Genomic DNA, 14616 nt, shown 5'->3' on the forward strand with positions numbered 1-14616 from the left:
GGTTGATGCCTCTAATAAAGGATCAAGAGGATTCATGTCAAAACAAATTGTTAAAAGTTCGGTCATGTTGAGTTTGAACGGGAATGGTGGCACCCATGTGGAGTGGCCAAAGGTTGATGCCTTTGCCAAAGGATCGAACAGTTCATATGGGGAGATTGCAATAAGTCGATGCGTTTAGAAGTGCTCAAAGAGATCAAGTTTCAAGTTGTTCTAATAATGCGACGAGGGCGTGTGAGTTTCAGTGAGAGAGAATGTAAATGACCAAACCTTTTGGGTCTTTGATTTGTGTGTAGAAGTCCGCTGAAGAGGTTCTTTGCATAAATTTGTGCACAAAAACTTGCAAAAGAGTTTTTTTTCCCATAGACTTGGGCTTGGTGGGACACGCTTTTGTCCCAGTTCTTGAAGATGTTAGGAAATAAACTGAGTACAAGTAATTTTCTTATAATCAGATTAGTGAGAATACGAAATAAAAGCGGAAAAATAATACCCTAAATTGATAACGGAGTTCAGTCAATTTGCTTACGTCTCCGGACTGTTGCAGATCTTTTACTAAGAGAGAAAATTTACACGTGTTTACAAAACACTCACTACTCACAAGAAAGCTCTCTAGTATTGGGAGAAAAAAAATGATTTTTGGGATGGTTTTGAAGCTAAATGAGTTAGGATATTTATAGTTGAAACTAAGGACTTAATCTTGTAAATACCCTAAAGCCTAAGAATTAATTGTGATTATCTCATTATCATTTTTCAACAAACATTTACCAAACTTTGAAAAACTATTTTTCAAAGAAACATTTACCAAACTTTGAAAACCATTTTCAAAGAAACATTTACCAAACTTTGAAAACTATTTTTTCAAAGTTGGTTGCCAAACTTGAAAATCATTTTAACAATACTTTCAATAATCTCCCACTTGAAGACTGATTTTAATCTGTCTTCACACCTCGATCAATGCAACAGCTTTTCTAGTCTTGTTACTCTAGCATGGCAACTGAAGTTGAACAAAACTTCAGTTTGTCTGTAGTCACCGTCTTTGTCAACATGTCTGCTGGATTTTGAGCTCCACTGATCTTTTCAAGTTTCAAAATCCCATCTTTCAGAAGAGACCAAATAATATGATATCGCAATTGTATGTGTTTTGTCCTGGAATGAAAAGACGAATTCTTTGCTAGATGTATAACACTTTGACTGTCGCAATACAAGACATTGTTTTCTTGTTTCTTGCCTAACTCTTCCAAGAAACTTTGGAGCCAAACCATCTCCTTGCTGGCTTACGTAACAACGACATATTCTGCTTCAGTTGTGGAGAGATTAACTATCTTCTGTAGTTGAGAAACCCAACTCATTGCGGTTCCTCCTAAAGTATAGACATACCATGTAGTGCTCCTTCTGATGTCAACATTTCCGGCTAAGTCAGCATCTACATAGCCTGTCAGTATCGTATCTCCACCTTTGAAACAAAGTGCTTTGTTTGTAGTACCGTGCAGATATCTGAGGATCCATTTGACTTCTTCCCAGTGTACCTTGCCTGGATTATTCATGTACCTGCTAACAGCTCTCACTGCTTGAGCAATATTTGGTCTGGTACAAACCATGGCATACATTAGACTTCCAATTGCTGAGGCATACGACACCTTCACCATGTGTGCACGTTCTTCCTCCGTCTTTGGTGACTATTCTTTGGAGAGTCTAAAATGAACACCTAAAGGTATACTTACTGGTTTAGCATCTTGCATGTTGAACCTGGAGAGTACTTTGTTGATGTACTCAACCTGTGATAACATCAAAGTCCCCGACTTTGTGTCTCTCTTAATCCTCATCCCAAGAATCTGCTTTGCAGCGCCCAAATCCTTCATAGCAAACTGCTTCGACAATTTTTGCTTCAAGTTTATAATCTCTTGCATGTCTGAGCCTGCAACAAGCATGTCATCAACGTACAACAATAAAATAATGAAACTATTGTCAAACCCCTTGATGTAGCAACAATGATTTGCTTGACATCTGGTAAAACCACTGCTACGCATGAAGCTATCGAACTTCTTGTACCATTGTCTAGGAGCTTGTTTTAAACCATACAAGCTCTTCTTCAACCTGCATACCAGGTTTTTCTTGCCTGCCTCTATGAAGCCTTCTGATTGCCTCATATAGATTTCTTCCTCCAAATCACCATGAAGGAAATATGTCTTTACATCTAACTGCTCAAGATGTAAATTCTCTGCATCTACAATTTTCAACACCAGTCTGCTTGTGGACAATTTTACGATTGGTGAGAAAATTTCATTATAGTCAATACATTCTTTTTGCTGAAAACCTTTGAAAACCAATCTTGCTTTGTAGCGTTTGCTCCCATCATGCTCTTCTTTGATCCTGTAAATTCACTTGTTGTGGAGCGCTTTCTTGCCTGGTGGTAATTCAGCTAATTACCACGTCTGATTTGACATAAGTGAGTCCATCTCATCTTTCATAGAAGACTCCCACTTGACTGAATCCTCCACTTGCATTGCTTCATCATATCACTCTAGTTCACCATTGTCAGTCAGCAACAACTAGTGCAAAGAAGGAGAATACCGTTGGGTTGGTTTAGGAATTCTGGAGGAGCGTCTTAGTTCCGGTGTGCCTGGTTCTTCTTGAACTGCTTCAGGACTGATCTGAACATCATTTCTAGAAATCTCCTCGAACTCAGCAAATTCCTTTGTTTCAGCTTCGATGTTTGAGCTACTTGATTCTATGGTTGATTTGTCTTTGTACATCTCATTCTCATTGAAAATGACATCTCTGCTTCTGATAATCTTCCGATTTTCGTAGTCCCAAACTGGTAACCGAACTCATCACCACCATAACCAACAAAGACACATTTGTTGGACTTGGCATCAAGTTTACTTCTTTCAGCAGAGTTTATGTGTACATAAGAAATACAACCAAACACTCTTAAGTGTGAAAGGTTTATTTCTTTCTTGCCCCAAACTTTCTCTGGTATTCTGCCATCCAAAGGAACCGAGGGCCCACGGTTGATCAAGTAAGCTGCAGTGCTGATAGTTTCAGCCCATAGAAATTTGGGCAATCCGGCATGTATCCTCATGCTTCTGGCATGTTCATTCAGAGTTATGTTCATGCGCTCTGCTACACCATTCTGATGCGGTGTCATGGGAACTGTTGTCTCCATCTTGATCCCATTGTTTGCGCAGAAATCTCTGAATCTACGATTTTTGTACTCTCCTCCATTGTCAGACCTCAACCGCTTGACTTTCAGACCATTCTCATTTTCCACCATGACCTTCCATTTTCTGAAGGTATCAAAGACTTCTGATTTCTTTTTCAGAAAATAAACCCACACCTTCCTTGTAGAATCATCGATGAAGATGACATAATATAATGAGCCTGCAAGATATGGAACTGGAGATGGTCTCCATACATCAGTATGAACCAACTCTAACTTTTCAGCCTTGGGTGTCTTACCAATCTTTGCAAAGCTGACTTTCTTTTGTTTTCCAAAGATGCAATCCTCGCATAGTCCGACATCTACATTCTTTAGATCCGGCAGCTTCCCTTTTGACAAAAGTGTCTTCATCCCTTTCTCGCTCATATGGCCAAGCCTTTGGTGCCATAGGTTTGATTTTCCATCAGCATTTGCTGCAACAATGATATTCTCTATATTTGAGGTTACATAGAGAGTACCAGTCTTCTTACCACGAGCAATGACGAGTGCTCCTTTGGTGATCTTCCATTCACAGCCTGAAAAAGTTGTGCTATATCATTCTCCATCAAGCTGTCCTACAGAAATCAAATTTCTTTTGAGGCCAGGAATATGTCTCACTCCTGTCAGCTTCCAGGTAGTATGGTTTGGCAACTTTAGTCGGATGTCTCCTTTTCCAACGATCTTCAAGGTTTCATCATCAGCTAGATGAACCTTTCCAAAATCACCACTGACATAGTTCTCCATGATTTCTTGGCATGGGGTAGAGTGGAAAGATGCCCCTGAATCCAAGATCCATGATTCAATCGGACTGTTGATGCTTAGAATCATGGCATCACATGTCTCTTCTGTCACGTTGGCAGATTCCTGTGCGCCGATATTTTTCTTCGGTGCTCGACAATCTCTTTTAAAGTGACCTTTCTTGCCGCAGTTATAACAGGTAAAATCTTTTTTCCCCGTTCTTAATTTTTCCCTTCTGGATTTGGATCTGCTACGATTTGAATTTCTTTCTAAAGTTCTCACTCTGGACTCCGTGTGCAAGGCTGAGGAGGTTGATGCATCACCCGATTCTCTCCGTCGAATTTTTTCGCTCAGTACCAGATCCCGAACATCGTCGAATTTCAATTTACTATTTCTCGACGAGCTGCTAACTGCAGTAACAGTAGCATTCTAACTGTCTGGTAGAGATGATAAGAGAATTAAAGCTCGAACTTCATTATCGAATTCAATTTCCACTGAACTCAACTGGGTTGTGATTGTGTTGAGTTCATTTAGGTGTTGTGCCATCGATGCCCCTTCCGTCATCCGCAAATTGAATAATCGCCTCATCAAGTGCACTTTGTTTGAGACTGATGACTTCTCATACATACTGGAGAGAGTCGCCATAAGACCCGCTGTGGTCTTTTCCTTTGCTATGTTGAAAGCAACATTGCGGGATAACGTCAGTCGAATAACTCCGAGGGCTTGCCTATCGAGAAGAGCGCAGTCTTCATTCTTCATGCCCTCTCGTTGCTTTCCTGATAGAGGTTGATATATATTTTTCTGGTACAGAAAATCTTCAATCTGCATCTTCCAAAAGCCAAAGTCCGCACCATCGAACTTTTCAATTTTCACTTTCCCTTCGTCTGCAGCCATCGCTCCCACTCGAATCTGGCTTCTTCGGATCGTTTCTGACAATTTGTGCGAACCACCGTGTATTATAACACCTCCGTCGACAAACTCGTATTGCCGACAAAATTTTTACTATTCACGAAATTCACGTGAATAGTAATGAATAGTAACCTCGCAAAAATTGACAAAATTCACAACCAAAAGCTCTGATACCAGTTGTTGGGAAATAAACCGAGTACAAGTAATTTCCCTATAACCAGATTAGTGAGAATGCGAAATAAAAGCGGAAAAATAATACCCGAAATTGATAACGGAGTTCAACCAATTTGTTTACGTCTCCGGACTGCTGCAGATCTTTTACTAAGAGAGAAAATTTACAGGTGTTTACAAAACACTCACTACTCACAAGAAAGCTCTCTAGTATTGGGAGAAAGAAATGATTTTTGGGATGATTTTGAAGCTAAATGAGCTAGAGTATTTATAGTTGAAACTAAGGACTTAATCTTGTAAATACCCTAAAGCCTAGAGATTAATTGTGATTATCCCATTATCATTTTTCAACAAACATCTACCAAACTTTGAAAAACTATCTTTCAAAGAAACATTTACCAAACTTTGAAAACCATTTTCAAAGAAATATTTACTAAACTTTGAAAACCATTTTAACAATACTTTCAACAGAAGAATGATAATTTCGAGAAGAAATAATTTTGAAGGCATTCGAGAGAAGTGGTGAAGGGTGTTACAAAGTTTGGTGGGGATGTGTCAAGTCTCGTGAAGTTCGGACCTAGACATTTGCGTGGATGTCCGTAGAAAAGTCATATGGAGTATCAGGTTTGCTTAAGACCATCAGACCTGGCTTATTTCTTGGAAGATTCCAGAAGTTTCTAGAAGGATGAATTATCTCTTAATTTAGAAATTTAATTACTTAAATTAAGGAGACAATGTTTGATTTGAGTTTGAAAATATTATGTATGATTTCAATTCAATTTGATCCGTTAATGTAATTCGATCTAGATTGTTAGATATGATGGATCTCAACTATAAAAAGAGTTTTACCTCCTCATTTGTAAACACAACATTCAATTCTTTCATTTTCTTAAGAGTGATACAACTCAACATTTACTTTAAGCTTTTCTCTCTTGTTGTCTTTGTCCCTTTATTTCTTTTACTTGGCTTTTCTTAGTTTTGTTCTCTTTCTTATTTAGCCTTTTCAAAGCTTTGAATCTCTTTTGTCCCTAAACCGTTATTCTTCATTCTTCGTGGTTAAATTAGTCCCAACAGTGTTCCCACAAAGCCTTTGGCGTCAATTCTTGCCTGAAAGCATCTAAGGTTGTACGATCGACTAGTCAAAACTCTAGCCATGAGGCCGCACGATCGGCTAGTTAAAACTCTAGCCACGTGACACATGGAACAAGTGAAGTTCCTTCAAGTAAATGCAGAAAGTCCCATGTGTGTCTGTTGAGAAGAGTTGACATTTCCTCATCTACAGAAGGTTTTGAACTATCTTTAAAAATTCTTACGAATAGATATTGATAATAATGATAAAATTAAACGTCGAAAAATAGAATCAAAGCAATTAAAGGAAACAATGTTACCGATAGAATGTTGGTAAAAAAAAAAGTCTACTTTTTGCTTATAATCATTAAGATCATCAACAAAATGTATTGAAAGAGAAGTCTATAAGACGTGGAATTCAAGAATTGTTACTATCATTTAAAAACATTTCTTTGATAGAGCCCCACATCTCTTTAGTAATTGATATCTATCCAGTTGAGGCAGTAATCTCATGTTCCAAAAAATTCAACAGTTATATTTTCATTGCCATTGAATTTCACATTAGTTTCAACAGAAAAAACAAAAATTAGGGCGATACATGTTTTCCTTCATCTTGAAACTTGAATCAAGTATCCAAAGAAAATGTACAACCTCAAATACAAAGGTACAAGAAATCAATTACACAAAAGGGGATTGATTAAGCCTCACAAAAAGTATGAGATCAGAAGAAGAAGAAACCCTGATGTTGACACCGCGCAACTCTTCTATATTCAATAATCTGGTTATAGCCTTAGGGACCCCTCTCTCTACATGTGTGAAGATTTGTGTCAACAATTTGTCAATATAAAAAAGGTAAATACTAGAAATGGTAAATCAACTATGATTTTCCTTAAAAGATTTACTTCAAAGGTTTCTACCCTCAATATTATGGAATGGTACACAAGTGACTTGTTTGCAAGCATATTGACGCCGGACAGGACATCGATTATCCTGCAGGCTAGTTCCAACAGATGATTCACAGGAGAAAATTCGTCCAAAACTAGGGAAAAGAGTTTCTAGGGTTTAACATAATATTATAAAATCGAACAATGCGAAAATCAGTCCACAAGCCGGACTGTTATAGCCAAAAATAGTGTTTATCCGAATTTAGCCAAAAATAGCAAAATCTCAGAAATCACTCTAAATTAAAATTCAAAATAAAATATGCAATCTCCAAAAAATCCGGCCAAAATCGGATTTAAAATGACTTCCTAATTGACAAGCGAAATATTACCATAAATAGTAAAAAATAAATAAAACTAGTGATTCGGAGGGGAAAACAACAGAATTTGAGGTCGAAAAAAGGTCACATGGAGCCATGCACGATGTGGACAGTGTGCGCATCGAAAGGGGCTTTTTGAATTAGGGTCTTATGCGCGATTCCGACACCGTAGCCAAAGTTATGGTCAAAAGACTGAAACGCACTCAAAACGACCTCAATGAGGAACATATCACAATCAACTCCCGCCTTTTGCGTTGATCTGCCAACTCATGGTATCTCAGCGCCATCAAGGTGCAATCTGACAGCTCAGCATCATCTGTCTCGGATCCCCCTGCATCACATATTAGTAGAGGTGTTAAAAAACACTCGACCTCATTGATTCGGTCTGTCGACACGTCAATTCGAACTTAAAAAAATCGGATAATTCTCTAAAAAAAATTCCTGAGCGGGTTGAGTACTTGACCCGTAATTTTTCTAGGTCTCGGCCGAAATTTTTTTATAACCAGGTACCCGACAGATAGTTTCAATATATATATTTAATTGAAATTATATTTGCATTTTATGTTCTTTATATTTTTACTTTAAAATTAAATTTATATCCGATTTTTCTTAGATTCGTATTATGCATTTTTAAGTTTTAAATTTTTTAAGAAATTTTTATCGATATGTCAATGTGTGATTCGGGAAAAAAAAAAGATCACTATCGATATCGAAATCTTTAGAGCCCGTTTGGTTCAAAAAAATATTTTCTGTTTTTGTTTTCTATTTTTATTTTGTCCGACAAATACCAAAGTCCAACAAATATACAAGAAGCAGCTTATCTTCTACTCTATTCAGCCTTTTTCATTATCTTGCCTAAAATGAAAGTTTGAATCATTTGCTCGTTAGTGATTGCAAAATTGGTTCTTACAGCCATTTTGCTGCAAGCTGCTTATTAAAAGAAACAATTGCATCGATCCATTGAGTTCACTATACCTCCAAGGTAGACAAATATCACCATATAAAGAATAGTTTAAGCACACTAGATGAGATGCCAAACAAGGATTTATAAATAATAATACATCTAATCAAGAAAACAAATTTAGTTTTCCAGGTCTCCCCAACAGTAAAATAAACCTACAATTTTCAGGCAAATTCCATTTCCCTAGAGTAATCAACAACCAATTTTTCAAAAATTCAAGAGATTTTTGGTTCTCCGTGCTTTATTTATTTTAATTCGAATAAATTAAGATCAACACCAAAGCAATAACATTTAAAAATACAACAAACCAACAAAGTAACATGAAAAACAAAATAGAAATGGAAGGAATCGAACCGCACCTAACCAGATCCAACAATAATGTTGTTAATGGGGATGAAGATGAGCTTAATGAAAAAACCTACAAATCCCATAACCACGAATCCGATAACTGTATGAAACGCCACCTTTGTAAACTATGAAACAAAACAAAAAAAATCTTTCAATCAGAATTCAGATCGATCAACAAAACCTAATAATAGAAAGGAGAAACGAGTAACCTTTTTGATCAGGCTTGTGACATTTCTTGACAAGACGAACACTATCCTTAGCGAATTCTCTTAGCGGATCGAAAACCGAATCAATTGTGTCCATATCTCCACCCCTTTCTGGTTTTGCTTTGGTCTTTGGAAGAAACTTAGGGTGCGTTTGGTTCACGGAATGTAAGATTACAGGCGAGAATAAGATTAATGAGAATGTTGTATTGTTGTGTTTGGTTCGTTTAGCAGGAAAATAATAAAAAATTATTGGAATGTATATTTTACCAAATTGTCCTTATTATATATTTGTTTTTTAACAAGTTAAATTCTACTATAATTTTACTATAATTAATTTATATATTTTCTTTAAAAATTTTAAATTCATAAAATTTATATAATTGTTTTACAAAATTGAAAAGATAAATAGATTTAATGAAAGGATAAAATTTTATTTTAATCCCCAAACTTCATATAAAATTCTAATTATGGATTTTTTGTAAATCTAAAATAGTTTAAGGATAAATTTGTAATTTAATCTTCGTAGAATTTTTTTTATTCAACAACAGAAGAATGATATTTTTGGAAAAAAAATTGAGGGCATTTTAGCTCAAAACACCGGGAATATAACAATACCTAAGGGAAGGGGGAATCACATTCCCGATAATATACCCCCAAAATATTACTGTTGGGAATAACTTATTACCGGAGGTTAGGAATGTTTGCAATCCAAACGGGAAAATGACATTCCATTCCCCCCGTAATGTGAGATACCCTGAACCAAACGCCCCCTAATGAATTTTTAAGATCCGTGGATTTATTATAAGGGGAGAATTCTAAGAAAGACAACTTAAGGTAAATGAATAGGAGCCGTTAAATAAGATACGGGAGTAAATGAGATAATGCGAGCCGTTGATCAAAACTAAAAGAAATAAAACTGGTGAAAATGGACTAGCAATATTTCAATTTAGTCCTCTATGCTTTCAAGTTATTTTAATTTAGTCCTAATTCTAAAACATTTATTCTCATATTTACATGTTATGTCAAATTGGTATTGGTTCTATATATATATGGAGGTTTCAATTATAGCAAACAAAAGTTGTAGAAAATGTAAAAATCATCAAAGGTCTTATTACGCCTTAATAAATTTCATACAAATTTAAGGTCACTGTTAGGAAATAAGCTTCAGAATACTCTAGTGGCTAATAATACATTGTGTCTAGAGAAATTACTACTTCCAATGAAATTTCCTTTGGTAAAAAACTATACCGACGAACGAGAATATTGCTAGAGATGAAAAAGCCCGTAGGTGATAGTTACAAGAAACAATGTATAACACATGGGATGCATTTCTATGTGTACTCACTCGATATGTATGTGAATACCAATGGCAATGATCAAGATGGTGATTATGCAGAAGTATATCACGGCGTGGATTAGGATGGCTATCCCACTTGTGCACATGTTTCCGAACTCTATCACTCGAGTCCTCGAAGGCAGCTGGAAGAGCAACCCCGGCGACAAGAGGATGAACAAGCCTACCGCGATGATGACCGGTCCCCAATCCGCACTCATGATTGCTCTCTTTCTTTCTTTTTCACCTCTTTTTCTCGAATCTGCACTCGAAGCAAAGGGTTTGAAGACTTCTTTTTAGCAAGAGAGTTTCGGTCCTTCCAATACAGAGTGGAAAAATAAGTGGTTAGAGTACATTATATGATGTAGGGAATAATGAAGGAGAGGGATATGATACTAAACTTGGTGAGAAAGGTAGGGTTTGAGTTTAAAGGGTGGTAAGGTATATAAATGATTCAATGTTAAGGTACACAAATAAAAGGAAAAAACAAGTGCTAGCGTGAAGGTGAGCATTTCTTTTTCTTTTCTTTTTGATGGATTAATAAACAATGCCTTTACCATCAAATAGATAGATAGGTACAATAAGCAAATAGTCCTCATAATAATAGGGTAAATTTGTAATTGAGTCCCCCAACTATAAAACTATAATGTGGTTCGATCATGTTTATCAATATGGATGGGAGAAGAAAAAAATAAATATACAACGTAGATTACAAATAGTATAAGTGAAATTTCGGTATGTTTCATAAACATTAGTGGCAGAGATATATGGACACGTGTTCATCCTGGAATTTAAAATTAATTTATTAAATAGAATATTATGAAATTTAAAATTATTTTATTAAGTATTCACTTTTTATATATGTGTTCACCTTAAAATTAATTTGTTTATGTCCTAATTTTTTTGTGCCCACTGGATTTATTTATGCTCAAAAGATAATTGAAAATGTCTATTATAAACATTATTTTGTTTGGGTTTAAAAATTTATACATCAAGCTCGAATCAAAATAAAACAAAAAATATATCTAGTTAAAACTCAAATCCAATATGCAACCCAAATTTAATATACAATCCATTTAATACCCTTAACCTCAATAGCAATCGGTAATCGGTCAACCCAACCCCCCAATCCCCTCTTAATTTACTTTGCACCCAATACTGGAAAATGACAAAATCATTATCTATTCCTAGATTTCAGCGGGATTAATCTAGAAAAAATCTAATAACTTGTTAAGACTATAATATGTAAAAAAAATTGTAACACAGCCTAAATATATGCGAAAAATAGTCTATATACCTGCAAAAAAATAGAGAATAACTAACAGAAGAAATTAAAATAAATAGAGGAAATTTAAAGGAAATGTCAAACCTTTATTAAGATTTTTCGGTTGAGACTTTTCGGTGATGGCGAACATCTCCGATCATGAATTCGTACGGCAAGCAACTTCACGATAATGAGTGAACAAAGATTATCTGAGCCCACATGGACGAAATGATGGTAAGCAACTTTCCAAAAATCAAAATATTATATTTGAATTAATTAATATATACTAAACATAAATTTATAAATATCAAACATAATATCAAAATAATATATATATATATATATATTAAATAATTTTTTATGCATACTAAATCGAATTAAAATTTACAACTACTAAATCAACATATAATCAAATCTAAATTTCATAACATTAATTAATAAATATATTTAAAAAATTAAAATAATATATTTGAATCAATCAAAGGATTAAAATCTATAAATACTTTTGAATAATTAATAAAAAATATGAAAATTATAGATCGCAATCTACTTCTTAGTGAACCATAACATTCTTGGTGAAACCTAAAATGTTAATGGTATTTATAACATTTACCGATTATAACTCATTTTCTTATCTTGTATAACATTTTAGTGCAACCTGTTATGTTACTTCGACTGATAACTTTTTCGGTTCTAATTTATAACATTTTATGCTCCGCTTTTAACCTATTACCTATTTTTACCGGTCACGTCGTTTATTAACCTTTTTAGGTGTCTCACAACAAAACTTCCCGTTATAGACAACTTGTTTTGTACGAGGCATCTTGAGCCAGTTCTGAATATATTACATGGTCGACATTGTTGTCTCATCCGATGAGGAAGCAAAAGAAGTAAATCAAGCTAAGATAGAGGGACTATACCAAGATATACTGTCAAGTCATATCTAATATCTAACGATTACGAAAACAAAAGCTTTATCGGTGTGTGGTTGCAGGCAACGATGGAGAAGAATTAATAGTATCAAATTAAAAGTAATTTGTACAAATTTATTTATTTATTTTAAAATAAAATATTTTCTTTTTTGATCATTAAAAAAACCAATATTGGGAAGTCACTATATAAATATATAATTATCATTTACGAGATATATCTTGAGAATATTCTAAAATAATATATATCTAAAAATATTTATAAAATAATCTATATATTTGTAATAATTGATATTACATATAGAATTATCTATAAAAGATTCTTAAGATTTATAAGATTGATAGCTAAAATTTTGACATAACAATCAATGAACACTAAAATCTATAAATATGAGATGAGATTTATTTGTTACTAGAGCAGTAAAGAGTGTTTCAACCCTGAATTTTAGTTGTATCCACCCTTTATCAAAATTTTATGTAACTAATATATATATGTGTGTCCACCCTAAAAAATATTTATGGATCTGCCACTGATAAACATGATATATTACCAAAATTTTATTAAGATATATTATATATTTATAGCGTGAAATAATTGATTATGAAAAAGTTTTATTTTTAATAATTAAATAAACTTAATCATCAAATGATTTTCGACCGATATAATTACATTAAAATCTAACTTAATTGTCAATTAAAATATGATTCAGTGCATAATATGATAATAATCTAACTTAATTATCAATTAAAAAAACTGTTGACCATCGAATATTATTTTAAATAAAAATAATACATATAAACCGACTAAAATTTGTAAAATTATATGATTTTTTAATATAAAAGAATAACATACTACAAGAATGATGGAAATGATATTAATATTAAAATTTAATATCAAAGAATATCATACTATACGAACAAGAGAAAATATAATAATTAAAATTTAAATCTAAAAATATAAGTAAATGTTGTTTTTAACGGACAACTATATAAAATTAACAAGATTAAGTTCCAAATTCATAATTCAATTTAAATTATTTGTAACTTGATAACTTTGACTGTGCGGTGATTTAGCAAAAATAGAATCTATATGTAAATGGATTTTAAAATTATTTATAATCAACGATAAGTTAATTTAGTAAAATGATATATTAATATTTTAAATAAAATAAAATATTTTAAATTTTGTTATTAAGGTAGTTTGATACATAAAAATAAAATGAATGTGATTAACAATAGAAAATGAAAAGATAATCACGAAAAAATAAAAAATTAATCTCAGTCGTCTATTTTCATTCATAAAAAAATCTTAAATTTGTTTTAAAATTTTTTTATATTGTATAAATGGATTTTAATCCCTAAAAGAATGACACCTATAATATTTTATTTAAAATAAGTTATTAAGAACGAACCAAGTGACCTTCGTGGTAAATGAATTGTTGTTATTTCTTGAGGACTCGAGTTTAAGCACCATAGATGTCAAGGATGTGAATGTTTAATATCGAAATATTGATAGTTAACTTTGAATAATATTGTTATGTACTTATCCTATATTAATTAAAATGCTGATAATAAATCAGATAACGATGATTAAAAAAATCCTTAGCTAATTGATAATAATAATAAATTGTATCGGTATGACATTGCTTTTTTCTATTCTGTTTGTCCTTACATTTCTGTTATCTTATGTTCATGATGTAGTTTAGAAACTAGAGTTCCTGGATAGAACATGACTTATGAAGTTCAGAAGCACCAACAATTTTGCTAATTGATTTAACTTTGGCATGATCTATAAATAGTTCATTTTCAGATTTTTCTACCTTCTAAATTCTATTATGCTTCAGCAAAACCAGATTGGAAGGCAAATGCAGATGTTGTGAAACTTTTGAAGCATCTGAAGAAAGAATTAACTGTAGTTGTTGTCAGTCATGATCTCAAGTAAGCCTTAGCTTCTGATTTACCATTCTAGTTTATTTCCATTGAAATGCTATATTAATTGTACAATATATAGCGTAGGTTGTCTTAATTGGGTAAAAAAGAACTGCATAAACCTCAATCGATTCATTCGATTTCAATGCTGTCGGCTGTCCTTTAACAGGTCTCTTTCAAATAAATGGCTTGTATAACTTAACCAAACCAAGCTGACATATGTTGTACATGAACCCCTTGTATGATCTTAGTGATGAGATCCAAGATGCAATAAATCAAATTTTGTTGTTTATGATTCTCTTT

The 14616-nt window shown here is 33.4% G+C and overlaps 1 protein-coding gene across 1 annotated transcript; it reads right to left on the minus strand.

Annotated features, from left to right (window-relative positions):
* Positions 1–10199: 10199 nt before the first annotated feature.
* On the minus strand, positions 10200–10498 carry LOC120169839. The gene has a single exon (XM_039177929.1). It carries the CDS (start codon positions 10410–10412, stop codon positions 10200–10202), a length of 213 nt encoding a protein of 70 aa, XP_039033860.1. The 5' UTR covers positions 10413–10498.
* Positions 10499–14616: the final 4118 nt, after the last annotated feature.

Source organism: Hibiscus syriacus, unplaced genomic scaffold (assembly GCF_006381635.1).
Source record: "Hibiscus syriacus cultivar Baekdansim isolate YM2019G1 unplaced genomic scaffold, ASM638163v2 tig00111769_pilon, whole genome shotgun sequence".
Classification (NCBI taxonomy): domain Eukaryota; kingdom Viridiplantae; phylum Streptophyta; class Magnoliopsida; order Malvales; family Malvaceae; genus Hibiscus; species Hibiscus syriacus.